We start from the raw sequence: 27,117 nt of genomic DNA on the forward strand, positions 1-27,117 counted from the left end.
TCTTCTCTTTTCTCCATCAGTCATTTATATTCTCTCTTGATCATTGATTTTTGGCAAATAGATTATGATGTGCCTTGGAGTGGTTTGCTTCTTTTCTTCTGCTTGGGGTCTGTTGAGCTTCTTCGATCTGCAGTTTTCATAAAATCTGGAAAAATTGCAGCCACTGTTTTTTCTGTTTCCCCACTTTGGCTTGATATTGTGCCATATGTCAATATGAACAGATCATAGTCCTGCTGTGCCAATATTTCACTATCTGAAAACAGATGCTACTTATCTTGTTAAAGTGTCGTTTATGATGAGGGTAAATCCAGAGGCAGAAATAAAAATCGTTCTTGTTCTCTTGTTTATTTGATTGCTTCAAAAATAAGTTCACTTTTTTGGTCTCTCCTGTTTCAGTTGGATTAGTTTATATTGTTGTGTGTTTACATTCACTGATCTTTTTTTCTGCAATTTCTAATCTGCTGTAAAGCCTATCTAGTGAAATTTTAAGTGTATTTAGTCCTTTTTTATATTTCATTTTCTTTTTATTGTTTTAATATTGTGCTTTAAATCCTTCAGCATATTTATAACTATAAATTTCCTGGTATGGTGATATTTCATGTTATTTCTGTTTATTTTTTTCTATCAGTTGACTTTAGAAAAGTCATGTGGATCACAGTTTCCTACTTTTTTGCATATCTAGTGATTTTTGAGTAGATGCTGGACATTGTGAATATTACATTATTCAGTGCCTCCATTTTGTTGTCTTCTATTAAAAAGTAATTTCTTTTCTCCTTTCTTTCTCTCCGCTTTCCCTGTCCCTCTTTCTTTCTCTGGCAGTTAGTCTACATGCATATCAATATAATCAGATCCTTTTGGGTCTTGCCTAATTAAGCTTTGTTAAAGTGAGCGTAGGAGAGTTTAATCTATGACTATTTTATTTCTACTAGTACCTTACAGGTCTCCCCTCACAGGCTAGTTATCATTCATATATCTCCTGGCTCTGTGTGGGTTCTGGGAATTTTAATCTTATAGCTCCCAGAGAATTGTCTAACCTTATGAAATTTGGTCTTATGTATTCTTAGCTTAGTATTCAGCAACAGACTTAAAAGGATACCTTTGAAGATTGCTTGAGCTATTTTTTTTTCCATAATTGCCTTCTCAGTGACAATGTTGTGACAATTCCAGATACTTCAGATTTCTGTCCTCTCAACTCAGGGTCTGCTGTACTCTACCTGGCCTCTCCTGTGCTATGGTCCAGAAAGTTCCCTAAGCAGAAAGTTCAGGAAATCACAGGACTCCTTTGTGTGTTTTCTCCTTTTCTCTTCTCTTAGGGATCATAGTCCTGTTCTAAATATAGTCTAATATCTGAAACACTAGTAATATCTAGCTCTCTGTTTTGTTGCTCACATCTCAGATTTTGGTCATTAAATTCCCATGCTAGGTGGCTTCTGTATCCTTCTGAAACACCCCTAGAATTTTTTAAGTATTTACATACTTTCTGGCACAATTAGATGTTTTAAAGCTCACATAAACTCTTCTTGTCTCAGGCCTCAAATAGGAATTTTCTCCAAGGAGACCTGGAATCTTTTAGTAAAGAATGTTGTTTGGAGATCCCACGTAACCATTCATGTGTTAACTGCTACCATTGCTTCTAGTTCAGAGAGGGGTTTCTGGACATTTCAGTTTGTGAGTAAGTCAAGAGGTCTTGTTAAGATCTGAAAAGGCTGCAGCTGTTTAGACCCTATGAATAAATTGTAGCTTCTTTCTAGGACAAAATATTACACTGACAAAATATTACACAGGAAAAGCGGAGAGAAAGAAAGGAGAAAAGAAATTACTTTTTAATAGAAGACAACAAAATGGAGGCACTGAATAATGTAATATTCACAATGTCCAAAATTGCAAAACATACCTCAACATTGTAAAGGTTATTTATGCTAAGCCCATGGCCAACATCATTCTTAATGGAGAAAAACTGAAAGCATTACCTTTAAAAACTGGAACAAGGCAGGGATTCCCTCTTTCACCACTTCTATTCAACATCATCCCTGAAACTCTAGCCAGAGAAATCAGACAGACCAAAGAAATTAAAGGGATATGAATAGGAAAAGAAGAACTCAAACTGTCACTATTTGTCAATGACATGATTCTATATTTAAAGGATCCCAAAAACTCCACCAGAAAACTTCTAGACCTAATAAATGAATTCAGCAAAACAGCAGGATATAAAACCAACATGCATAAATCTAAAGCATTTTTATTCTTAAGTGATGAAACATATGAAAGGGAAATGAGGAAAACAACTCCATTCACAATAGCCTTGAAAAAAACAAAATACTTGGGAATCAATCTAATCAAAGAGGTGAAAGATCTCTACAATGAAAACTACAAAACATTGAAGAAAGAAATTGAAGAAGACCTTAGAAAATGGAAAGATCTCCCATGTTCTTGGATAGGCAGAATTAATATTATCAAAATGGCCATACTTCCAAAGGCGCTATACAAATTTAACACAATTCCAATTAAAATTCCAATGACATTCCTCATAGAAATAGAGAAAGCAATCATGAAATTCATCTGGAAGAAGAAAAGACCCAGAATAGCCAAGGCAATCCTGGGCAGGAAGAGTGATGCCTGAGGTAGCACAATATCAGACCTTAAACTCTTCTATAGAGCAACAGTAACAAAAGTGGCATGGTATTAGAACCAAAATAGACAGGTAGACCAATGGTACAGGATAGAAGACACAGAGATATACCCACATAAGTACAGTTATCTCATACTAGATAAAGGTGCCAAAAACATACAATGGAGAAAAGATAGCCTGTTCAACAAATGATGCTGGCAAAACTGGAAATCCATATGTAGTAAAATGAAATTAAACCCCTATCTCTGACCCTGTACAAAACTCAGTTCAAAATGGATCAAGGATCTAGGAATTAGACCTGAGACCCTTCACCAAATAGAAGAAAAAGTAGGCCTGAAATCTCAATCACATTGGCTTCGGATCAGACTTCCTTAACAAGACCCCCATAGTGCAAGAAATAAACGCAAGAATCAATAAATGGGATGGATTCAAACTAAAAAGCTTTTTAATACAAAGGAAACAATCAAGAAGTGAAAAGAGAGCCTATGGAGTGGGAGAAAATCTTTTCCACACACACTTTTGACAGAGCACTAACCTCCAAAATTTATAAAAAACTGTACACCAAAAATACCAAAAACCCAATCAATAAATGGGTGAGGAACTGGGCAGACACTTCACAGAAGAAGATATACAGGTGATCAATAAATATATGAAAAAGTGCTCATCATCTCTAGTAATTAGAGAAATGCAAATTAAAACCACTCTAAAATTTCACCTTACTCCAATTAGAATGGCGATTATCAAGAACATAAGCAATAATAAGTGTAAGCGTGGATGTGAGTAAAAAGGCACACTTGTACATTGCTGGTGGAGTTGAAAATTTGTGCAGTCACTCTGGAAAGCAGTATGGAGATTCCTCAAAAAACTTGGAATGGCTCCATCTTTTGACCCAGTTATCCCACTCCTTGGTTTATACTACAGTGATGTAGCTACATCAATGTTCACAGCTGCTCAATTCACAACTGCTATTTTGTGGAACCAACCAAGATGCCCTTCAATTGATGAATGGACAAAGACACTGTGGTATATATACACAATGGGATATTACTCTACCATAAAGAAAAAGAAAAATTATGGCATTTTCTGATAAATGGATGGAGTTGGAGAATATGATAAATGAAATACGCCAAGTCCAAAAAACCAAAGGCCTAATGTTTCTCTGATAAGTGAATGAGGATACATAACAAGGGGCAGTGGTGGGGTGGTGGGGAGGAGAGACAAATGAAGGAACTTTCGATGGTGTAGAGGAAAATGGGGTAGAAGCCGGTAGGGGAAGGAAAGATAGTAGACTGAGACAGACAGTATTACCCTATGTATATGTATGATTACATGAATAGTGTGAATCTACATTGTGCACACCATAGAAATGAAAAGTTGTACTCCATTTGTGTACAATGAATCAAAATGCAGCCTGTAAAAGTAAAAATTAAAAAAATAATAAAAAATGGGGCTGGGGTTGTAGCTCAGTGGTAGAGCGCTTACCTAGCACACATGTGGCCCTGGGTTCAATCCTAGCACCATATTAAAAAAAAAAAAAATTAATAAACAAAATAAAGGTACAACTAAAATATTTTTTAAAAAGAATTTAAAAATGGACAGATATATTAAGTAAACAAATTTTGGGCGATCCGGGATGGCGGCCTGGAGGGAGACTGCACCTCCGGTCGCTCCGGGGCCCAGGAGTTGGGAGGGGGAGGCATTGGGAGACTCGGACTGGGGTGGAGCCACGGGTGAGTCTGCCCACTGGGTGGAGCTCGGCCCGGGTGGCAGGCCCAGGTGGAGGTGGCTTGTCGGGGCCGGGCGGGGCAGCTGGAGTCGTCCGCAGGCGGTCCTGCGCGCTCAGGCGGTGGGCCCCGCCCACACGGCCGGCTTCTCCAGGTTCTCGGAGCGGAACTGGCCTGCTGGTGAGGGCCTGTCTGAACAGAGCAGGCTCCAAGTCCCGGAGCCCCTGCAGTGCAGTGTACTCCTGCAAAGAACCAGCGGAGAGCCTCGATCTGCAGTCAGCCTCAGGGATAAGGGCAGGGCAGCCGGAGACCTCTTCAGGCGGCTCTGCCCACTCCGGCTGCGGGCTCTCTTCACGGGGCGATCCAGGATGGCGGCCTGGAGGGAGACTGCACCCCCAGTCGCTCCAGAGCCCAGGGGTTGGGAGGGGGAGGCATTGAGAGACTCGGACTGGGGTGGAGCCACGGGTGAGTCTGCCCACTGGGTGAGGCTCGGCCCGGGTGGCGGGCCCAGATGGAGGTGGCTTGTCGGGGCCGGGCGGGGCAGCTGGAGTCGTCCACGGGCGGTCCTGCGCACTCCGGCGGTGGGCCCCGCCCGCGCAGCCGGCTTCTCCGGGTTCTCGGGGCGGAACTGGCCCGCTGGTGGGGGCCTGTCTGGGCAGAGCGGGCTCCGAGTCCCGGAGCCCCTGCAGTGCAGTGTGCTCCTGCAGGGAACCAGCGGGGAGCCTCGATCTGCAATCAGCCTCAGGGATAAGGGCAGGGCAGCCGGAGACCTCTTCAGGCGGCTCTGCCCACTCTGGCTGCGGGCTCTCTTCACGGGGCGATCCAAGATGGCGGCCTAGAGGGAGACTGCACCCCCGGTCGCTCCACAACCCGGGAGTTAAGAAGGGGAGGCATTGAGAGACTCGGACTGAAGTGGAGCCACGGGTGAGTCTGCCCACTGGGTAAAGCTCAGCCCGGGTGGCAGGCCCAGATAGAGGTGGCTTAGCAGAGCCGGGCAGGGCAGCTTGAGTCTTCCCAAGGTAGTCTTCCACACTCAGGCGGTGGGCTCTTCCCACACGGCCAGCTGCACGGTGCAGGCCCACAGTGAGAGCATTTCCGCACAGAGCCAGTTCCAAAACGTGGAACCAGTAGGGGGCTAGGGGCAGTATTCTTCGAATAAGCTGCTTTATCAGATTCCTCCAAGACATCAGGCTACTGAAGGCTGGGAGGTGATACACTGGAAATCTACTGGGACACTATAAGCCAATAGTGGAAAACTGCAATATCTCAGGGTCCCACTGACAACTGACCATTATGAGAAAACAAGGGAAGAAAATGTCCCAAACAAACCTAGATACTACATCAATAAAACCCAATGACAGCACAGCAGAAGAAATGTCAGAAAGGGAGTTCAGAATGTACGTAATTAAAATGATTAGGGAAGCTAATGAGGAGATGAAAGAGCAAATGCAGGCATTGAAGGAGGAGATGAAAGAGCAAATGCAGGCATTAAATGATCGCACCAATCAACAGTTAAAAGACCAAATACGGGAAGCAAGAGATCATTTCAATAAAGAGTTAGAGATACTGAAAAAAAACCAAACTGAAATCCTTGAAATGAAGGAAACAATAAACCAAGTTAAAAACTCCATAGAAAGCATAACCAATAGGATAGAACGCCTGGAAGACAGAACCTCAGACATTGAAGACAAAATATTTAACCTTGAAAACAAAGTGGAACAAACAGAGAAGATGGTAAGAAATCATGAACAGAATCTCCAAGAACTATGGGATATCATGAAAAGGACAAATTTGAGAATTATTGGGATTGAGGAAGGCTTAGAGAAACAAACCAAAGGAATGAACAATCTATTCAATGAAATAATAACAGAAAATTTCCCAAATCTGAAGAACGAAATGGAAAACCAAGTACAAGAGGCTTATAGAACTCCAAACATACAAAATTACAACAGACCCACACCAAGGCACATTATTATGAAAATACCTAACATACAAAATAAAGACAGAATTTTAAAGGCCGCGAGAGAAAAGAATCAAATTACATTCAGAGGGAAACCAATAAGAATATCAGCAGATTTTTCAATCCAGACCCTAAAAGCTAGAAGGGCCTGGAACAACATATACCAAGCCCTGAAAGAAAATGGATGCCAACCAAGAATCTTATACCCAGCAAAACTTACCTTCAAATTTGACGATGAAATAAGATCCTTCCATGATAAACAAAAGCTAAAGGAATTTACAAAAAGAAAGCCAGCATTACAGAACATTCTCAGCAAAATATTCCATGAGGAAGAGATGAAAAACAACGATGCAAATCAGCAACCGGAGGCGCTAGCCTAAAGGAATAGCCAAATAAAGGAGAAACCAAATCATGTCAAAAACAAATATGAGTCAATTGACTGGGAATACAAATCATATCACAATAATAACCCTGAATGTTAATGGCCTGAATTCATCAATCAAAAGACACAGACTGGCAGATTGGATTAAAAAGAAAAATCCAACAATATGCTGCCTGCAAGAGACTCATCTCATAGAAAGAGACACCCATAGACTAAAGGTGAAAGGATGGGGAAAAACATACCATGCACACGGACACAGCAAAAAAGCTGGAGTATCCATCCTCATCTCAGATAATGTGGACTTCAAACCAAAACTAGTCAGAAGGGATAAAGAAGGACATTACATGCTGCTTAAGGGAAGCATAAATCAGCAAGACATAACAATCATAAATATCTATGCCCCGAACATTGGCTCATCCACGTACGTCAAACAAATCCTTCTCAATTCCAGAAACCAAATAGACCACAACACAATCATACTAGGCGATTTTAACACACCTCTCTCACCACTGGATAGATCGTCCAAACAAAAATTGAATAAAGAAACTATAGATCTCAACAACACAATCAGCAATTTAGACTTAACGGACATATATAGAATATACCATCCAACACAGAATGAATACACTTTCTTCTCAGCAGCACATGGATCCTTCTCTAAAATAGACCATATTTTATGCCACAAAGCTACTGTTAGTAAATATAAGAAGATAGAGATACTACCTTGTACTCTATCAGATCATAATGGATTGAAATTAGAAATAAATGACAGAATAAAAAACAGAAACTTCTCCAATACCTGGAGACTAAATAATACACTATTATATGATGAATGGATAACAGAAGACATCAGGAGGGAAATAAAAAAATTCTTAGAAGTAAACGAGAACAAAGACACATCATATCAAAATCTCTGGGACACTATGAAAGCAGTACTTAGAGGAAGATTTATTTCATGGGGTGCATTCAAAAAAAGAAGTAGAAATCAACAAATAAACGAGTTAACACTACAGCTCAAAGCACTAGAAAAAGAAGAGCAGACCAATACCAAAAGTAGTAGAAGACAGGAAATAGTTAAAATCAGAGCCGAAATCAACGAAATCGAAACAAAAGAAACAATCGGAAAAATTAATAAAATAAATAGTTGGTTCTTTGAAAAAATAAATAAAATTGATAAACCCTTAGCCACACTAACAAAGAGAAAGAGGGAGAAAACTCAAATTACTAAAATTCGGAATGAACAAGGAAACATGACAACAGACACGAGTGAAATACAAAACATAATTAGAAGCTATTTCGAAAATCTATACTCCAACAAAACAGAAAACCTTGAAGACATCAACAAATTTCTAGAGACATATGAACTACCTAAACTGAACGAGGAGGACATACACAACTTAAATAAACCAATTTCAAGCAATGAAATAGAAGAGGTCATCAAAAGCCTACCAACAAAGAAAAGTCCAGGACCAGATGGGTTCTCAGCCGAGTTCTACAAAACCTTTAAAGAAGAGCTCATTCCAATACTCCTCAAACTATTCCATGAAATAGAAGAGGAGGGAACCCTACCAAACTCGTTCTATGAAGCCAATATCACCCTGATACCTAAACCAGACAGAGACACATCAAGGAAAGAAAATTTCAGACCAATATCCTTAATGAACATCGATGCAAAAATTCTCAACAAAATTTTAGCAAATCGCATACAAATATATATTAAAAAGATAGTGCACCACGATCAAGTGGGTTTTATCCCAGGGATGCAAGGTTGGTTCAACATTCGGAAATCAATAAATGTCATTCACCATATCAACAGACTTAAAGTTAAGAATCACATGATTATTTCAATAGATGCAGAAAAAGCATTTGATAAAATACAGCATCCCTTCATGCTCAAAACACTAGAAAAAATTGGGGTAATGGGAACATTCCTAAACATTATAAAGGCCATCTACGCTAAGCCCATGGCTAATATCATTCTAAATGGTGAAAAACTGAAAGCGTTCCCCCTAAAAACTGGAACAAGGCAGGGATGCCCTCTTTCACCGCTTCTATTCAACATCGTCCTTGAGACTCTAGCCAGAGCAATCAGACAAACCAAAGAAATTAAAGGGATACGAATAGGAAAAGAAGAACTCAAACTATCCCTGTTCGCTGATGACATGATTATATATTTAGAGGAACCTGGAAATTCCACCAGAAAACTTTTAGAACTCATAAGTGAATTCAGTAAAGTAGCAGGTTACAAGATCAATGCTCATAAATCCAATGCATTTTTATACATAAGTGATGAATCTTCAGAAAGAGAAATTAGGAAAACTACCCCATTCACAATAGCATCGAAGAAAATAAAATACTTGGGAATCAATCTCACAAAAGAGGTGAAAGACCTCTACAATGAGAACTACAGAACACTAAAGAAAGAAATTCAAGAAAACCTTAGAAGATGGAAAGATCTCCCATGTTCCTGGATAGGCAGAATTAATATCGTCAAAATGGCTATACTACCTAAAGTTCTATACAGATTCAATGCAATTCCAATTAAAATCCCAATGATGTACCTCGCAGAAATAGAGCAAGCAATTATGAAATTCATCTGGAAGAATAAAAAACCTAGAATAGCTAAAGCAATTCTCAGTAGCAAGAGCGAAGCAGGGGGTATTGCAATACCAGATCTTCAACTCTACTACAAAGCAATAGTAACAAAAACGGCATGGTATTGGTACCAAAATAGACAGGTAGATCAATGGTACAGAATAGAGGACATGGACACAAACCCAAATAAATACAATTTTCTCATACTAGACAAAGGTGCCAAAAATATGCAATGGAGAAAAGATAGCCTCTTCAACAAATGGTGCTGGGAAAACTGGAAAACTATATGCAATAGAATGAAACTAAACCCCTATCTCTCACCCTACACAAAACTCAACTCAAAATGGATCAAGGACCTCGGAATCAGACCAGAGACCCTGCATCTTATAGAAGAAAAAGTAGGTCCAAATCTTCAACTTGTTGGCTCAGGATCAGATTTCCTTAACAGGACTCCCATAGCACAAGAAATAAAAGCAAGAATAAACAACTGGGATAGATTCAAACTAAAAAGCTTTCTGTCAGCAAAGGAAACTATCAGAAATGTGAAGAGAGAGCCTACAGAGTGGGAGAATATCTTTGCCAACCATACCTCAGATAGAGCGCTAATTTCCAGAATCTATAAAGAACTCAAAAAACTCTACACGAAGAATACAAATAATCCAATCAACAAATGGGCTAAGGAAATGAACAGACACTTCACAGAAGAAGATGTACAAGTAATCACCAGATATATGAAAAAATGTTCAACATCCCTAGTAATAAGGGAAATGCAAATCAAAACTACCCTAAGATTTCATCTCACCCCAATTAGAATGGCGATTATCAAGAATACAAGCAACAATAGGTGTTGGCGAGGATGTGGTGAAAAAGGAACACTCATACATTGCTGGTGGGGTTGCAAATTAGTGCAGCCACTCTGGAAAGCAGTGTGGAGATTCCTCAGAAAGCTTGGAATGGAAACACCATTTGACCCAGCTATCCCACTCCTTGGCCTATACCCAAAGGACTTAAAAGCAGCATACTACAGAGATACAGCCACATCAATGTTCATTGCTGCTCAATTCACCATAGCCAGATTGTGGAACCAACCTAGATGTCCTTCGGTTGATGAATGGATAAAGAAACTGTGGCATATTTATACAATGGAATATTACTCCGCAATGAAGAATGATAAAATTATGGCATTTGTAGACAAATGGTCGAAATTGGAGAATATCATGCTAAGTGAGATAAGCCAATCTCAAAAAACTAAAGGACGAATGATCTCGCTGATAAGCGGATGAGGACATATAATGGGGGGTGGGACGGGCTAGCATTAGGTTTAGGGTTAGGTTTAGAGTTAGGCTAAGGAGAGCAGTAAGAATGAAGGAAAGAAGGACTGTGTAGAGGGAAAAGAGGGGTGGGAGGGGTGGGGGGAGGGGAAAATATAATAAACATCATTACCCTATGTAAACGTAAAAAAATAAATAAATAAAAAAAAAAAAAAAAAAAAAAACAAATTTTGAAGAAGGTAGGAGATGTAATTCCAAAATCTGCCAAGTTAGAATTATGTAAAGAAATTATAGACAAGGAGTCATTTAAGGACAAGAAATGATGTTTTATGCCATGCTAAGGAGTCTGAGCTTTATCTTGTGGTGAAGGAATCTTTGAAGGAAAATGACTGACCAGAATCAGATGTGCACTTTTAAGATGAACTGGACTAAGGTGATGTGAGAGGTAGGGGATGCAGGAAGAGTCAAGGGACAAATTGCTGGAGTACCTACTCTAGGTCCAGTGTTTACACACAGGCTTACATTTTAATTTTGGTAACAACTATATGAGGTGAGTCATGTTATTCTTATTCTTTTTTTTTTTTTTTTTTTTTTTCGTGGTGCTGGGAATCGAACCCATGGCCTTCTGCTTGCAAGGCAAGCACTCTACTGACTGAGCTATCTCCGCAGCCTGAGTCATGTTAGTCTTAATTTCTATATGGAGAGTGAGGCTCAGAAACATTAAGTAACTTGGCTAACTGAAGCAATGAGTAAGATCCTGGAGTCAAGATTCTGAACTCAGTTTTACTTGGCACTATATGATGCTATTTGTTGTTTTTTAAAAAAGAGGTGGAGGTAGGAAGAAAGGAAAGAAAAAGAAAAATATTCCAAGCAAGAAAAGGTTAAGGGTCTAAGGAAGTGCAGAGGAATAGAGGAATATACATTTTAAATACATAATTAGAAACTTTGGTGACATACTGGAATTGTATAAAATTAAACAATAAGAAAAAAAATGAAGAGTTCCAGAACCATTATGAAAGCTATCACAAGGAGTAACATATATACTAAAAAGGAAAATTACATGCCCTTTATTGTTCATGGTTTTTTACTTTTTATTCTTTATTTTATTACCCTTACGTGCCCTTTATTGTTTATGGTTTTTTACTTTTTATTCTTTCCCTAGACCTGCACTAACTAAATCCAAAACTGAAGCATATGTGCTTTCTTATTATGTGTTTACAAATAAACAACACACCAATAAAATAATCAGATCCTCTGAAAGCCATTAAATCAAGAGCTAGATAACAGTTCAGAATGGAGTACCACAAAGAGGCAACTTATGCATCTTCCTTTTTTCCCTTTGTCCTCATTGGGGAAGAGGTAGGTTTTAAATCTACTTACTCTAATAAAATCCTTCAGGATACAAGATATGGAGAGCTAAAATGCCTTACGTAGGCTTTAAAACTTGATTTACAGAAATAAAATCTAGTTAACAACATGCAAATACATAAAGTCTAGTCATCACTTTTTGAAAAGTTACAATATAGAGTCTTCCAATTTTTCTACTTTTAAAAACCAAACCCCTAAAGTTCTCTGAAAGTTTTTGTTTTATTCTTATCCCCAACTTGGTCTTTACAATTTATCTGAGACACTGTATTCTGAATTATTTCTAGATGTTTAATTAGTCAAGCAAGGATATTCCTGCCTCATTTCTTTTATTCCATTACATACTTACATGGAATGGTTCTTAAGTAGAGATTATCTCTGATCACCTGCTGCAATTTGTGGTCAATTGATCCTTTCTGAAACTGAAGACTCAGGTAATGTCGCAAATCTTTATTAATTACTTTGCCTACAAGAAAAAAAGAAAGAGAAAACAAAACACACAAATGTTAGATGTCCAATTAAATACAGAAGCTAAGGACTGACTACCTATAAACTAACTAATTATAAACAGGAAAAAGAAATCAGAATATTTTACTAAAAAGAAATAACACCAAATTATTATAGGTAGTATAATTAAATTATATACCTGCAATATAATGTGAGTAGAATTTTACATGGTATGAGAAGAAGGTATAGGTCAGAGAATATTACAAGTATCAAGGTAATTTCATTTTGTCTCATGGCTTTTAATACCATCTACATACTACAAGTTTCCAAATTCATATCATGTCTCTATCCCTGATCTATCTCACCAAACTCCAAACACATCGAACTTATTCATATACACTGTAGATATATTTGGAAGTTTCAAATAAACACCTCGATTTTCAGTCAAAATAGAACTCTTACTTCTACCCTACAGCACTATTTTCCTCTCCCTGTTTTCCCTTAGAATATAACACCACCATCAACTGGTAGAACAAGCCCCAAATCTAGAAGTCATCCTTGATTTCTCCTTTTCACTTCCATCCCCTATAATCCAATCAATTAGCTACTTTGTCAGCTGTATCTCCAAAACATATCCCATTGCTCTCCATTTCCACTGATGCCATCCTAATCTAAGTCACCATCATTTGTCAACAGTTTCTAATCAGTCTCCATGCACTTATTTTTATCTCCTTCCTGCCCCATCCCTCAACACAGAAGCCAGTGAGATTTAAAATGTAAATCAGATCAGCATTCCTGTTTAGCCTCCTCACTTACAGTGCTCCACTTATAGTACCATCTTTCTGCTCTGTGAAAAGGTCAAAACTGGGCCCCATCTCAGGGTCTTCTGCCTGTCACTAGACTGAACAGTCCACTTGCTTGACTACTATTGACAATGTGAATAAGTAATAGAATCAAAGATTTTCTTTGTAGGAAAAATGAGAGATAGAGGAATATTAGGGGTCTCAAAAAAATAGCAAATAGAGGATTGTGGAAATCTCACGGCAGTGAACTTAGAGCAAGGGTTGAACTTAAAAATAGAAATCAAAGCAGTCTAAACACTGCTTATGAGACACAGCTTAAGATAATAAGAAAAGATCAATATGAAGACAAAATAGATCATCTTAGTAAAGAAATGACTAGTTGATAAACTATACTCTGTTTTATTTGGAACAACACACTTTTGATGATGTTAGATAAACCAAAAAGTTACTATAGACCAGTTCATTCTAATTTTTCTCCCATAACATTATATTTCTAACCTTTTCTTTTGCTCCTTTCTCACATATGTGAATAAAAACATACTCTATGTGGGACAGTGTTAATATACACAGGAAATCAGTGTTTCTAAAGTTTAAAGATAACATTCAGACCCTAGACAAATAAACACAAACCACAACTCCATCTTTCACCTTGCTAAAAACAGACACTGAGGAAGGGGCTAACCTTTGTGATTGAAGGAAATAAATTTGAAAGGTATTTATAGGAATGAACATAGAAGAATCCCAGAAGTTGCTTCTGTCAATCATTTAGGGGTCCTATTAGCTGAAGTCTTAGGTAAAATTGTACATTTCTTTCTTTATTTATATTACAGTATTTGTTCATTGCCATGTAGAAGAAAAACCAAATTCGTAATACTTATAGTCTGATTGCTTACTGAACAAAATTTATCTAATAAAGACTTCATTAAATACTTTAAAAATCAGGGAAGAAAGTTGGGTGTGGTGGCACAGGTCTATAATCCCAGTGACTGGGAGGCTGAGGCAGGAAGTCCACAAGTTCAAGGCCAGCCTGGCAATTTAGTGAGACCCTGTCTCAAAATAAAAAATATGAAGGGATAGGGATATAGTTCAATCTCCAGTACCATTTCCCCTCCCCTCCAAAAATAGATTAGACTATCTCAAATGTTTTGTAAATATTACACAAAAGTTCTGGTGAGTTGCTATTGGTGCTTAAAAGTGTGATATTTGGAGAAATCTGGTTAGAGTTTTTGAATGGAAAAAGAATGCATCATTCGTTTTTTTTCCCATTTAAAATAACAAGATAGGCTCCAATATCCAAAAATCTATTATTGGACATATTTTCAGGAAAACACTTAATGTGGACAAAAGTTAAACCTCTTCAATTAAAGAAGACAAAATGAGATTGGTGCTATAGCTTAGTGGTAGAGCGCTTCCTTCCCTAGCATGTGTGAGACCCTAGATTAGATTCAATTGCCAGTATGGGGGGGCGGTGGACTGAATCAACACTTAGTCAAACTCATGATTTTCTTATTTTTAGTTGTAGATGGACACAATACCTTTATTTTATTTATTTGTTTTTATGTGGTACTGAGGATTGAACCCAGTGCCTCACAGAGGCTAGGCGAACACTCTACCACTGAGTCACAAACCCAGTCCCATGATTTCCTTTTTATTTTTAATTTAAAGCTTTAAGATATGGTATAACTTAGAGATAACTATAAAATGCTAAAAGCCCAGACTGGATTTTAATCTATAAAAATAATGGCCATTAACTTAGATACAATTAAAAGATAGAGCCACAATAAAATCCGAAATCACAAATTATATAGTATAATGGGTCTCTTAGGATGAACGGAGTTAAAACAATCCAATTCTTGTTTTAAGGGCCTATGAGATCTTGAGGTCAGTTAAAGCAGAAAGACCTAAATTTAAAGAATAATACCCATCACTACCAAGGCTGGAATCATAACGTTTTTTACTTTTATCTTCTGAGATTCTGGATCAATGCTTAGATGAATAGTTGCAAAGAAAAGGATGACAGAAATTTTTATTTTAAAATGTGATACTTTATTTAAAATGTATAATCAAGGGGCTGGGGTTCTAGCTCAGTGGTGGAGTGCTTGCCTATCATATGTGAGGCACTGGGTTCAATCCTTCAGCACCACATAAAAATAATAAATGAGATAAAGGTACTGTGTCCATCTACAATTTAAAAAATAAAAATAGAAATTTTAAAATATAAAAATAAAATGTGTGATCAGCTGGGAATATAGCTCAGTGGTAGAGTTCTTGCCTAGCTTGAGCAACGTCCTGAGTTTGATCCTTGGAAGGAAGGAAGGAAGGAAGGAAGGAAGGAAGGAAGGAAGGAAGGAAGTGAGTGAGTAAATGAATGAATAAATAACTGGGCTGGGGTGCACATGCTAGGTAGAGTGCTTTCCTAGCATGTGCAAGGCCCTGGTTTCAATCCCCAGCACCACAAAAGAATAAAAATAAAAAATAAAAATAAATAAAACAAAATGTGCAACTATTAAAAAGTCATTACTTTTTTGACGTTGGAGACAAAAATAGTATAAGTTTCAATGAAATATCAATTATGATATTAGTACAGAAGTTGATACTTTTTTAGATGAATAATAGTAAAATATGCAGGATGCAGCAGACATCAGGGATCTCCTTGTCTCAAGAAACCAAAGAAATTTCTTAAGGGACAGAATATTATGGTTCCTTCTTTCATATGATTTCAGGGAATTTGTATTTTTTTTTTTTTTCTTAGTCATTGGTGAACCTTTACTTTTATTTACTTTTATATGCAGTGCTGAGAACTGAACCTGGTGCCTCACACATGCGAGGTGAGTGCTATACCACTAAGTCACAACTCCAGTCCTTTTTATTTTATTTTTTTAAAAGAGTTTAAGTATCCTGAATAGAGAGCTGACTGTAGGATCGCCCGAAGGCCAACAAGAAACATTAACTCTATATAATAAAATTCTACCTTTTGTTTAGGGTTAGTTCACAGAAACTTGACATTTCAAGGGTATAAAAAACATCTCCTTGGAGCTAATATAGTTGTTTACCCAACTCCCCAGTACTGGAGATTGAAACCAGGGTGCTTTATTACCAAGTTACATTCCCAGCCCTTTTGTTCATTTTTAAATTTTCAGACAGAATCTCACTAAGTTGCTCAGGCTGGCCTTGAACTAGTGATCTTCCTGCCTCAGCCTCCTGAGTCACCACTCTGTCCAGTCAATGTAGCTGTTATTAAACCCCAACAAGTCAGATTCTTCATAATGTTAGCATTCTTATCTAGTCAGCCTATCCTTTGAGTGTTAAGGTTATTCTTTGACTTCAAAGTGATTTATAAGTTCAAAGTGATTTATGAAACTTAAAAATAGATCTATATATCTTACAAATATAGAGTGGCTTGGAAAAAGTATATAATCAAAATCTCAATTGTGCATAAATCCACATATATCAAGTATCACCAAAATTTTAATTCTTCGAAAAGAACTCAGACCTACAAATCCATATTTTCTGAATATATGCAAATTAACATCACCACCAATTTTCTTTGCGGAATCAGTGTATAGAATAACTGGTTATTATTTGGATAAACCCTGGGCATTCTGGTACTGGCGTGGCCATGCAAACATCTTTAAATCAATCCAATTACCCGTATTTCATCATTTTTTTCACAAGGAGAGTCCAGGAGACTTTGTCAACCACTTGTTAAAGTCAAGATATAACATATGTCTTTACTATTCTCTATTACAGTAGTAATTATAAAAGTAAAACAACTTAAGTCAGTTTGGCATGTCTTATTCTTATAAATTAATACTAAATCATGGTGATCATTCTATTCTCTTCTAAACACTTAAAAAATAAACTCTTCAAATTTTGCCACATTTTAGTTTTTATGTTTGAGAATTGGACTTCGGTTTTCACAATCTACTTCTTCAGGAAACTGGGACATTTGTTTCTGTTTAGTCTCCTGGTACTTCCCACATTCTCCAAGATTTTGAAAAAAAATTATATATATATAATTATAATATTGTCAGTAATCCTGAGATCCCGATGAGATCTTGAGTCCCTTTAGCAGCTGGGAAGCAACTTATTTGTCTTGAAAGTGCAAATCCACTTAAAGTGAATGATACTCTTACCATCTTTTCATCTTTTTTTTTTTTGTTTGTTTGTTTAATTTCTCCTGTTTCCAATTGTTTATTTTACCTTTGACTGTTGGAAGACTAATTCTGACATTTCAAGATTACAGTAGAAGCAAAATAAGAATGGGATTCTCTGACACTGCCTATAAACCACTGCCATTCTTCAGACACTGAGCCTACCTTCTTGTTGCTCTTGTTCCCAGCACAAACTTAAATGCTTTTGTGCTCTCTGAAGCATCTTAGCTATTTTTGTGGTTTGACCTTTAAAAGGAAAATCTCCCATGTTTATTTCCTAAAGTCTACTTAGCACTGTGCAACTGTGTGATGATTGTGCTCTTTTTAGCTAGAAAGCACACAGACCCTTTAAGAAACGGAGCAGATCACAGCATTCTGTATATCCATAAGAACTTCTTTACATAATTTTTTCTTTTGGAAATCTCTAGCCTTGAAACCATATCTGTAGGTGCTATAAAATTTAAAAACTCTTTTCCTCAAAGGAAATAATCATGTCCCAGTTCTCTTTCTTACCCTGATGTCCAAAAGACAACCTAGTGACCTTCTCACTTCAATAAACTATTCAGTAGCCAAGTGCAGTGGACACTTCTGTAATCCCAGAAGCTCAGGGAGGCTGAGGCAGGAGGATCTCAGTTTGAAGCCAGCCTCAGCAACAGTGAGGCACTAAGCAACTTGGTGAGACCCTATCTCTAAATAAAATACAAAATAGGGCTGGGACGTGACTTAGAGAATGAGTGCCCCTGAGTTCAGTACCCAGTAACTCCCCCCCAAAATAAATAAACTATTCATTAAATAACTTGAGGGACTGGGGTTATAGCTAGCGGTAGAGTCCTTGTCCAGCACATGTAGGCACTGGGTTGGATCCTCAGTACCACATACAAATAAATAAAGTAAAGGTATTTGTTCATCTACAACTTACATATATATATATATATATATATATATATATAATATAACTTGATACAACTAATATTATTAATTATTCATTTCTTATTAGACCATGCTTTAGAAGAACAGTGTATCTCACTGCTTTCTCTCCTTCATGAGCTCTGCAACAGTAAGGGGAGGTTCCATGAAAGTGATGAGAAAGATACACAGGCCTAACATCAGATTGGCTCCTTGGCTCAAGGCAGAAGGTCCCTAAAGCAAAGCAAACTATAGTCCACTTGTCAATATATTTACAAGGCTCTTCTAAATAATCACATCTAGACATTCTATAGTAAAATATACTCTGTGGTACAAAATATATATTATATATACAATAGAATACTATTCAGCCATAAAGAAGAATAATACTATGGCATTTGCAAATAAATGGATGGAATTGGAGAATATCGTGCTAAGTGGTATAAGCCAAGCCCAAAAAACCAAAGGCCAAATGTTTTCCCTGATAAGTGGAGAATGATATATAATGGGGGTGGGGGAGTGGGGAATGAGAGAATAATGGGGGAACTTTAGAATATTAGAAGGAAATGAGAGGGAGGGGGTATGAAAAATGGTGGAATGAGACAGACATCATTACCCTATGTACATGTATGATTACACAAATGGTCTGAATCTACATTGTGTACAACCATAGAGAGGAAATGATGTACCCCATTTGTGTACAATGAATCAAAATGCAGTCTGTAAAAAATTAAAAGCTAAAAAAAAAAAGTTATCAAAAACCATCATATACATTGTTAAACATAAATGTTGGCTAACTGGAGGGTTGGGCTTTATTTATTTTAATAGACTTAGTCTAGGTACCTGGCACAAGGAAGGAATGAATCAGCTTAATTTTGTATTTTTAACTGTTCACATGACCCTCTCTATCCTTGAATACATAAAAATTTAGAAGACAGTAAGCATTTAAATAATATATTACTCTTTAATAGTCTCTACATAATTATATCTTCAGCTGTTTCTTAAAAAATGAAACTGATTTTGATTGCCAAAATACTGTAAAATTCATTAAAGAAGTAATCTCCTATAAATCTTAATAAGTTTATATAAATCTTTAAAAGTAGCTTTTCATTATAGTTTATTATGCCAATTCCTTAAACACTGTTGCTCCTTATTAACATTTTTAAATGTATTCACAAAATGATATCTAGCTTATTCAAATACACAATAAAGCTAAGTTAACCATTTAAATCTGTTGGTTCTGGCTCCTCTGGGGATAACAAGTCTAGAGTAGGGGGGAAAAAAAAACACCAAACCCTTACCTGGGAAGAAGGTATGTGAATGAGAATGAGAAATTTAAAAAAAAGGAACACTGTTATTTTAGAATTATTATTATTAGCATATACATTAATCTATTTATTTAAACTCACTCATCATGACAACCTTTGGGTGTTATTATTATCCCCATTTTACAGGTCAGAAACTAAGAGTAGAGAGGTTAAGTAACTTGGCCAAGGTCACACTGCTAATAAGCAGCAGAGCTGGCAGGTGAACCCAGTCCCTCTGGCTTCAAAACATGCACTGTGCAGTGGAAGCACTATGCTAGAATGTATGTGTCTCTGTATACATGTTTGTGTGACTTGTGATGAATTTCTTCTTGTGAATAAGCTTACAAGCTGTTTCCTACCAGCCTACCTTTCCATGAAATAGTCACATCTAGTCATTTCTGAATCCTGATTAATAGGTACATGGGGGAAAGCAGTTAATGAGCCCAAATAGAGTTTAAGTCACACAGAAAAGATGAACATTAACGAAGAAATTTCAAACACGGAGACATTAAAAAGAATCAGTACAAAGCACTATGGGAATGTGTAACCTAGATCTTAAGCATTCAAGCAAGATTTCACTGGGCAAAAGTTGAGCTAGAGGCTGGGGAGATAGCTCAGTTGGTATAGTGCTTGCCTCACAAGCACAAGGCCCTGGGTTCAATTCCTAGCACCAGGGGGAAACAAAACAACAACAACAACAACAAAAAGTGGAGCTAGAACCTGAAGGAAACACAGTAGCTAGCCAGGGAGAAGGGGCAGGGGAGCATTGGTAGAGGAATAAGACAGGCATAGGTACATACTTGCAGTGGGAAAGAACATAGTGGGTATTCAGTATAGCTGGCCCTTAGAAAATGAGGAAGAATTCACACAAGCTAGAAATAGAGTTCCCGGGACCAGTCTGTTGAGCAGAACTTTGTAACAACAAATTAAAAGAATATCAACTAACACAGCTCTGACATGAAAACCCTTCATAATTGCTGTAAGCTAACAACTATGGACATATTCTTTCTAGTCATCTCTGTCGTCTATACTGTCATCTCATTATTTCTACTCTATCGTCTACCTATAAGAGTATACTCAAGGTCATAAATTTAGAAGACCCATATCTACATAATTAAGTATGCCACACTCATTACAGGCAAACAGAAATGTAATAATTTTCAAAATAATTTATATAATTAAATTCCTATCCAGTCCCAAGTGTGAAAAATATTAAAAACCCTGGGAATCTCTCAAGCCATTTAAGTTCTTAAAACTAATCAGTTTTTAGTACTCTTCCAACTTGCACTTTGAAAAAACAAGGCAGAAGCAATGGAGCCTCATTGTTGTCTTCTGCTTAATATTGTAGGTACCTTACTAGTTGGAACAAAGTCTGCTAATGGGGGTCCCAGTCTTTGTCTATACTGAAAATTATGGCAACAGTACATGTTAAAACAAGAGTGGGTCCAACCTTCATAAGCTATTGTCCTGGATCCTACATTGCTGAATTTTAAGGTTAAGTCTCTTGCTACACACCTTATATATCCCCAGGAAGGTTTTCTATTTACAATAACAATTTGTATTCACAAATAACAATCATTTCCCTGAAAACCCTTCTGACTCATGACCAGAGATGAGTGGTACAGAAAGAGTTGGCACCCCAGAGAAAAATGTGTGTTTATATGTATGTTCACGTTTGTTCATTCATCATTCTGAGGCAGCTATGCCAGGCCTGTCCCTTCTAACCTCCACACACAACTGTTCCCTTTAATGGTTTCAGTTTTGCATATGTTCTACCTGGTGCTTATCAGTTCTGTGAGCATTTTAATATTATTAGAGCAAAAGGCCTGCTCAACTGACTACTTGCCCACTTGCACTTTGAAGCTAGGACCCAGAACTCTGGAGTACACGTTAAGGCCTAGTGTTCGGCTCTGCTGCTGGTGGTGCTATCCACCAAACACTGAAACACGTGTTTGCTTCCTTGATGGATCTTAAGTATGTGAAGATGGAAACTAGGCTTTGTTCAGTTCTGTATCCTCCAAAATATTTAGCATAGTTCTTTCTCTGCTTTCTGGTTGTCATGTCCTGAGCCACTTTCCTCTACCCATGCCATTCCTGCCATGATGTTCTGCCTCATCTTGGGCCCAGAGTCATGGAGTTGGCTGACGATGGACAGAACCTCTGAAATCATGAGCCAAAGTAATTTTTTCCTCCTCTTAAAAAAACAAAACAAAAACAAACAAACAAAAAAACCAAAAAACCCAACCAAACAAAAAACCTAGCATAGTGCTAAGTAAACACTTGTCTTACATACACACACACATATGAAATTTTAAATAATGCAACTGCTATATGAATTCATCTTAAAATAACTACTTTTACTTTGGTTTATAAAGACACAGAAATCCTTTCACCAAGAAACATCATTAAGACACTGGGGCTATAGCTCAGTGGTAGAGCACTTGCCTGGCATGTGTGAGGCACTGGGTTCGATCCTCAGTACCACATAGAAATAAACAAATAAAATAAAGGCATTCTGTCCATCTACAACTACAAAAAAACTTTAAAAAAAGAAACATCATTAAAAGCAAGGCTTCAATATGTAACAATGCAGTCAAATGTTTATGTTGTATTTTAAATGGGAAAAAGCAGGTTATAAAACAGGCTTTTCAGTGTGAATTCGAACAGAAACATATTTGAAAATACCCAAATTTTAAAAATAAGGGGTGTACATCAGACAAAGTTGTACTTAAATACTGAATAGTACTTAAAGTATTATTGCATGAGGGTTGTCAGGGGACTTTTGAAAGTGATAGCTCTAGTTTTCCTTCATAGTTCTTGTGTTTTTAAGAATGTAAATTTATTACTACAATAAGGAAAAAACAAACAAACTAGAAACCATGTTTTCAAAAATGTGCCCTTAAGGTCATTAGTGGAAAAGGAGGCCTGACCTAGTAGACCAAAATGAAGAAAAACTTCCTTAAGTTCTATATGAGTCTGACATGAGATGAGTAAGTTTTCCTTTAGGTGTCTTTAAAATACGTATTATTTTTCACCATACCTAGGTTAAACTGCAGCCCCTTTTCTTGTAACTAGAACTCTCAATTATAAGCTATAGAATTAAAACTACATTTGAAAATCATCGTTTGAGATAAGATAACAAAATCACAATTAATTTATCTTAAAAAGTCATATTTGGGGCTGGGGATGTAGCTCAGTTAGTACAGTGCTTGCCTTGCATGCATAAGACCCTGGGTTCAATCTCCAGCACCAAAAAAAAAAGTCATATCTGCAAGAACTAAGTAAAATGGAACCTTCTTAGAGAACAGAGTAAAAACATAAGGAATAAATAATAAAAACTGGGTCCTTTCCTGAATTTTTTGATGGGGTTATGTAAATTTACTACTGAAAGAAAGAAAGAAAGAAAGAGAGGGAGGGAGGGAAGGAAGGAAGGAAGGAAGGAAGGAAGGAAGGAAGGAAGGAAGGAAGGGAAAAATAGAAAGAAAGAAAGAAAGAAAGAAAGAAAGAAAGAAAGAAAGAAAGAAAGAAAGAGAAAGAAGGAAAGAAAAAACAACTCAGTATTTTAAAAGTGCAACCCTGAGGCTATTTACAATTTTTTCTTTGTGACACTCACATCAGGAATCATTAACAACCTGTCATAATGCCAGATAACCAATGCCTGGTTGGCACACCAATAACTGAGTCATAGTATTAATGCTTCATCCTTTTGACAGGAGAGTACAAAGTCATCTATTGTGCCCTGTCATTTTCTCTGAAAACAGAATAACTGGATTCAGTAGTCTTTTGCAAACCAAAGTTATGTGCTTCAACAGAATGCCCAGGACATGAAGTGGACAATGTGTTACTGGATATTTCATTACAACAGCTGATAAAGACAGAGCTGAAGAGGAATACAGATGTATTTGATTACAAGTCTCATCTTACAAAAAGATGAACATTAGGAAGTCATACTATATTTTAAATGGTCTCATTATGTAAACAATCTCAACTTCTTGGTTCAGGCAGTAGGATGATATAATTAACCACTATTATAGGAACAATTTAGGAGGATCTTTTTCTCTAGTAGCTTTTAAAACTATGGCTGGGCTCAGTGGCACACACCTATAATCCCAGCAGCTAGGGATGCTGAGGCAGAAGGATCCTGAGTTCAAAGACAGCCTCAGTAACTTAGTGAGGTCTAAGCAACTAAGTGAGATCCTGTCTCTAAATAAAAAATGTAGAAAGGGCTGGAGATGTGGTCCAGTGGTTAGGTGCCCCTGGGCTCGAACCCTGGTACCAAAAAAAGTGGGGGGATTTGTGATAATTCTTAAATATTTTCTAAAGCAGATAGTTAAAGGTCCCCCAAATTATATTACACACCAAAAGTAATCTGACTTCAGGAAGAATCAACACTCACTCAACAAACAAAAAATTTAAGTATTACCCATTTACTTCTAATCTCTGTGTTTAATCAACACAATGAAAAGTATTTTAAAATTATGCTTACAAAATATAGTTATGGGAAGGAGGAAAGATAGTGGACTGAGACAGACATTATTACCCTATATGTACATGTATGATTACAAAGAATAGTGTGAATCTACATTGTATACAACCAAAGAAATGAAAAGTTGTACCCCTTTTGTGTACAATGAATCAAAATGCAGTCTGTAAAAATAAAAATGGGGAAAATAAATAAAATAAAATGAATTAAAAAACCAAAAAACAAAATATAGTTATGTAAAGTATCAGCTCAAGAACTGTAAGAGAGTCTACTAGGCAACATGACTTAAATAGAAATCATTACAAAAAGCCCTCTCTCCAATGTACACCAAAATGCGGAGATACTGTGAAAAACAGAAGAGAAAAAGTTAATCTCTGTCCATTCAAGTATCCAAAAAATAAAAAACAATTTGGACCACACTGAGAGAATGCTAGAGGTGACATATAATGCTCTAGCCCATAATAAGCCCAGCATATTTTGCAGACTCTGAGTGGAAAATATCTGGAAGGCTGCAATGACATCCCCAGCTTATGTGGGGTCATGAGAGGTCAGAGCAAAATGAAGGAGGAACTGGAAAAGCAGAGTTATTTTACTTTCTGTCCAAGGCTCTTAACTAGAAGTGTAATGTCAGTAGGCCCAGCTACTTCAAAGCTGCAGAACACAGTAACTGAGAGTGGAATGGTACATGTTGATCTACAAACCGAAAGTGTATGAGTTGTAACTGGGTGATCTATTAATTCACTATCAGTTTACTCTGAAGCAAAGGGAACCAAATGAAATCACCAACCCCCAGTCCCATAATAGGAAAAAAAAATTAATACCTAGGAACTGGATACAGAAAAATTCAAAGAGAAAAAAAGATTCCCAAAATGTAGCTGCCCTTGGCTTTAGCTCCCTTCCTACCCTCTACCACCTCAGACATCTGAATAGCTAAATACAGTCTGTATGTCCTCTGCATGGAGCTGGAGAGTCCATGATGCACTAATGGTAAGAGCCAAATGGAATTTAGGTACATGGAAAAAGTAGTTCAGAATAAGTTTAAGTCTTTAAAAAAGTAACAAGACTAGGCTGGCATATTAAAAAGGTAACCAAGTGGAGAATATACAGGGAAAGGGGTCAAGAATAGTGATGGGCATACAATCTCACCGTCCAGGTGAGAGATGATTCAAATTCACTGTGGTAGTAGAAAAGGAGATGGATTTAAGATTCACAGTCCATATGTGGAAAGTTTTTTAATACCCAAAACTATCCTTAGACGAGGAAGCCATCTTAAATTTGAAATTTAGATAATCTCAGATTAAAGAATGGCCTATAAAGTATTTTATTTTAAAAAAGCAGAGTACTATCTGGAATAGACATGATAGCCTGAACCTACAACAATTGCTTCAAGAGAAAATCTGACACGACTGGTAAGAGAAAAAAGAAGAGGCAGCACAGAAGTAGCAAAATGAGAAGATTTAGTAATTATTTCTTGGGATATTACTTTACAGTTTCCTGTGTTAGATGTCACCATCCAGCAACCTTCCAATGATCACTTGAAAAAAGTATGTTTAGTCTGTGGGATTATGAATATACACCAAGGAAAATGGGAATAAAAAAAGCTGCATTTCAAAACAATACAATATCTCCAAGAACCTGTATGGAATGGAGGAGATGATCTGGAAAACTGTTAGATGAGTCATTTCAGTGTTGATGAACTCCCAAAAATAGGCTAAAGAGCTTAAACATTTTTTTTTTGCATGAAACAGTGGGAAAAGCTATATTTCTAAATTATTTTAAGTATAGGTGGAATTAAACATTAAAAGTAGAAATTTGATTATATTCTTAAAAGTTTAGACTCTTACTTTCTAATCAAAGGGTTTTTTTTTTTAATAAAGCATGTCTTTTGAAAACTGGTATTGTATAAAAACACTGTCTCCTCATATTTGAATACCTGGCATTGTGAGTGGAATTCAAAAGCCCTGGTGATTTGACAGTATGATTCGGGGAAAGAGAGATCTTACCCCACCCCCAAAAAAATCACTCTAGGTTTTCTAACTTGAGCAACTAGGTAAATGTCAGTTCAATTTAAAGAAAAGAAAATAGAAAAGGAAGAGGTTTGGGAATTAAGGCAGAAAATCAGGTTATGGTTTGAGATGTGTTGTTTTGAGATGTTGGTGACATAGACATAATATGAAAAAAATCAAGTAAATTGTTGGCTATAAGTACTTGGAGTTTGAGAAGATCTGAAATTAGAATTGTACACTGGGAACCTTTAGCTCACAGTGAGTAACTAAAATCTAGCCTAGGTAGAGATGTGACGCAAGAAGTATTTTCATGCACTGCTCATGGAAGTATAAATTGGTTCACTTCCTTGAAAGGCATTAAGATACAAAATCTGTATCAATAAGACACTTGTGTACCCTCCGAAAAAGAGCTACACTAAGGTAATAGTCACACAAGTGCAAATAAATATATAAAAGAAGAATGTTCATCACAGTATTATTTATAAGAATTTAAATGTCCAACTCTAGGAAACTATGATTAATTGACAAGGAAATACATCTTCAATTACTGATGCATTGTGATATCTAAACACACTGTTAAGCAAAAATAAGGAAGCTACAGCATTAGTACACTAAAAAGCATCTGTGCACAATGCTATTTGTGAAATTGGTACACATTTCTCATGTACTTATGCAAAAATATATTCTAAAATGTGTTTGTCTCTGAGTGGCAAAAGATATTGAAGAACTTTTAGTCTCATCTTCATAATTTTCTATTTTGAGAAGCTTTTTTAAAAAATAACAAATGTATACCTTTTTCAAGAGATTAATAAAGCTTTTTTTTCCTTTTTATTTATTGTTTAAGAATTAAAACACACCATGATCTTGGAGGTAAACAATGATAATAGGAGAGGAAGATAACCTTGGCTGCACATAGAGGGCTCTCAAATTTCAGGCCTGTGTAAACTAGGAGCATATTGTTAAAACTGGGCACTGTTCCAGGTTTGAGACCAAACAATCAGGCTAGAGAAGTCAGTCCTGGTTGACCTAAGCCTGTAATTTGACACCTGAAACAGATAGTGACTAGACCTTTCACAGTCACAGAA

The 27,117-nt window shown here is 36.9% G+C and overlaps 1 protein-coding gene across 2 annotated transcripts in view; it reads right to left on the minus strand.

The window, feature by feature from the left end:
• The window catches only part of Magi3 (membrane associated guanylate kinase, WW and PDZ domain containing 3), a 268,530-nt gene that overhangs the window by 90,126 nt on the left and 151,287 nt on the right, over positions 1 to 27,117 (minus strand). For both annotated transcript variants that reach the window (XM_047544260.1, XM_047544268.1), the window contains exon 2: positions 12,276 to 12,392. In XM_047544260.1, the coding sequence (XP_047400216.1) occupies positions 12,276 to 12,392 (117 nt within the window). The remainder of the gene's footprint in view (positions 1 to 12,275; positions 12,393 to 27,117) is intronic.

Source organism: Sciurus carolinensis, chromosome 1 (assembly GCF_902686445.1).
Source record: "Sciurus carolinensis chromosome 1, mSciCar1.2, whole genome shotgun sequence".
Lineage (NCBI taxonomy): Eukaryota > Metazoa > Chordata > Mammalia > Rodentia > Sciuridae > Sciurus > Sciurus carolinensis.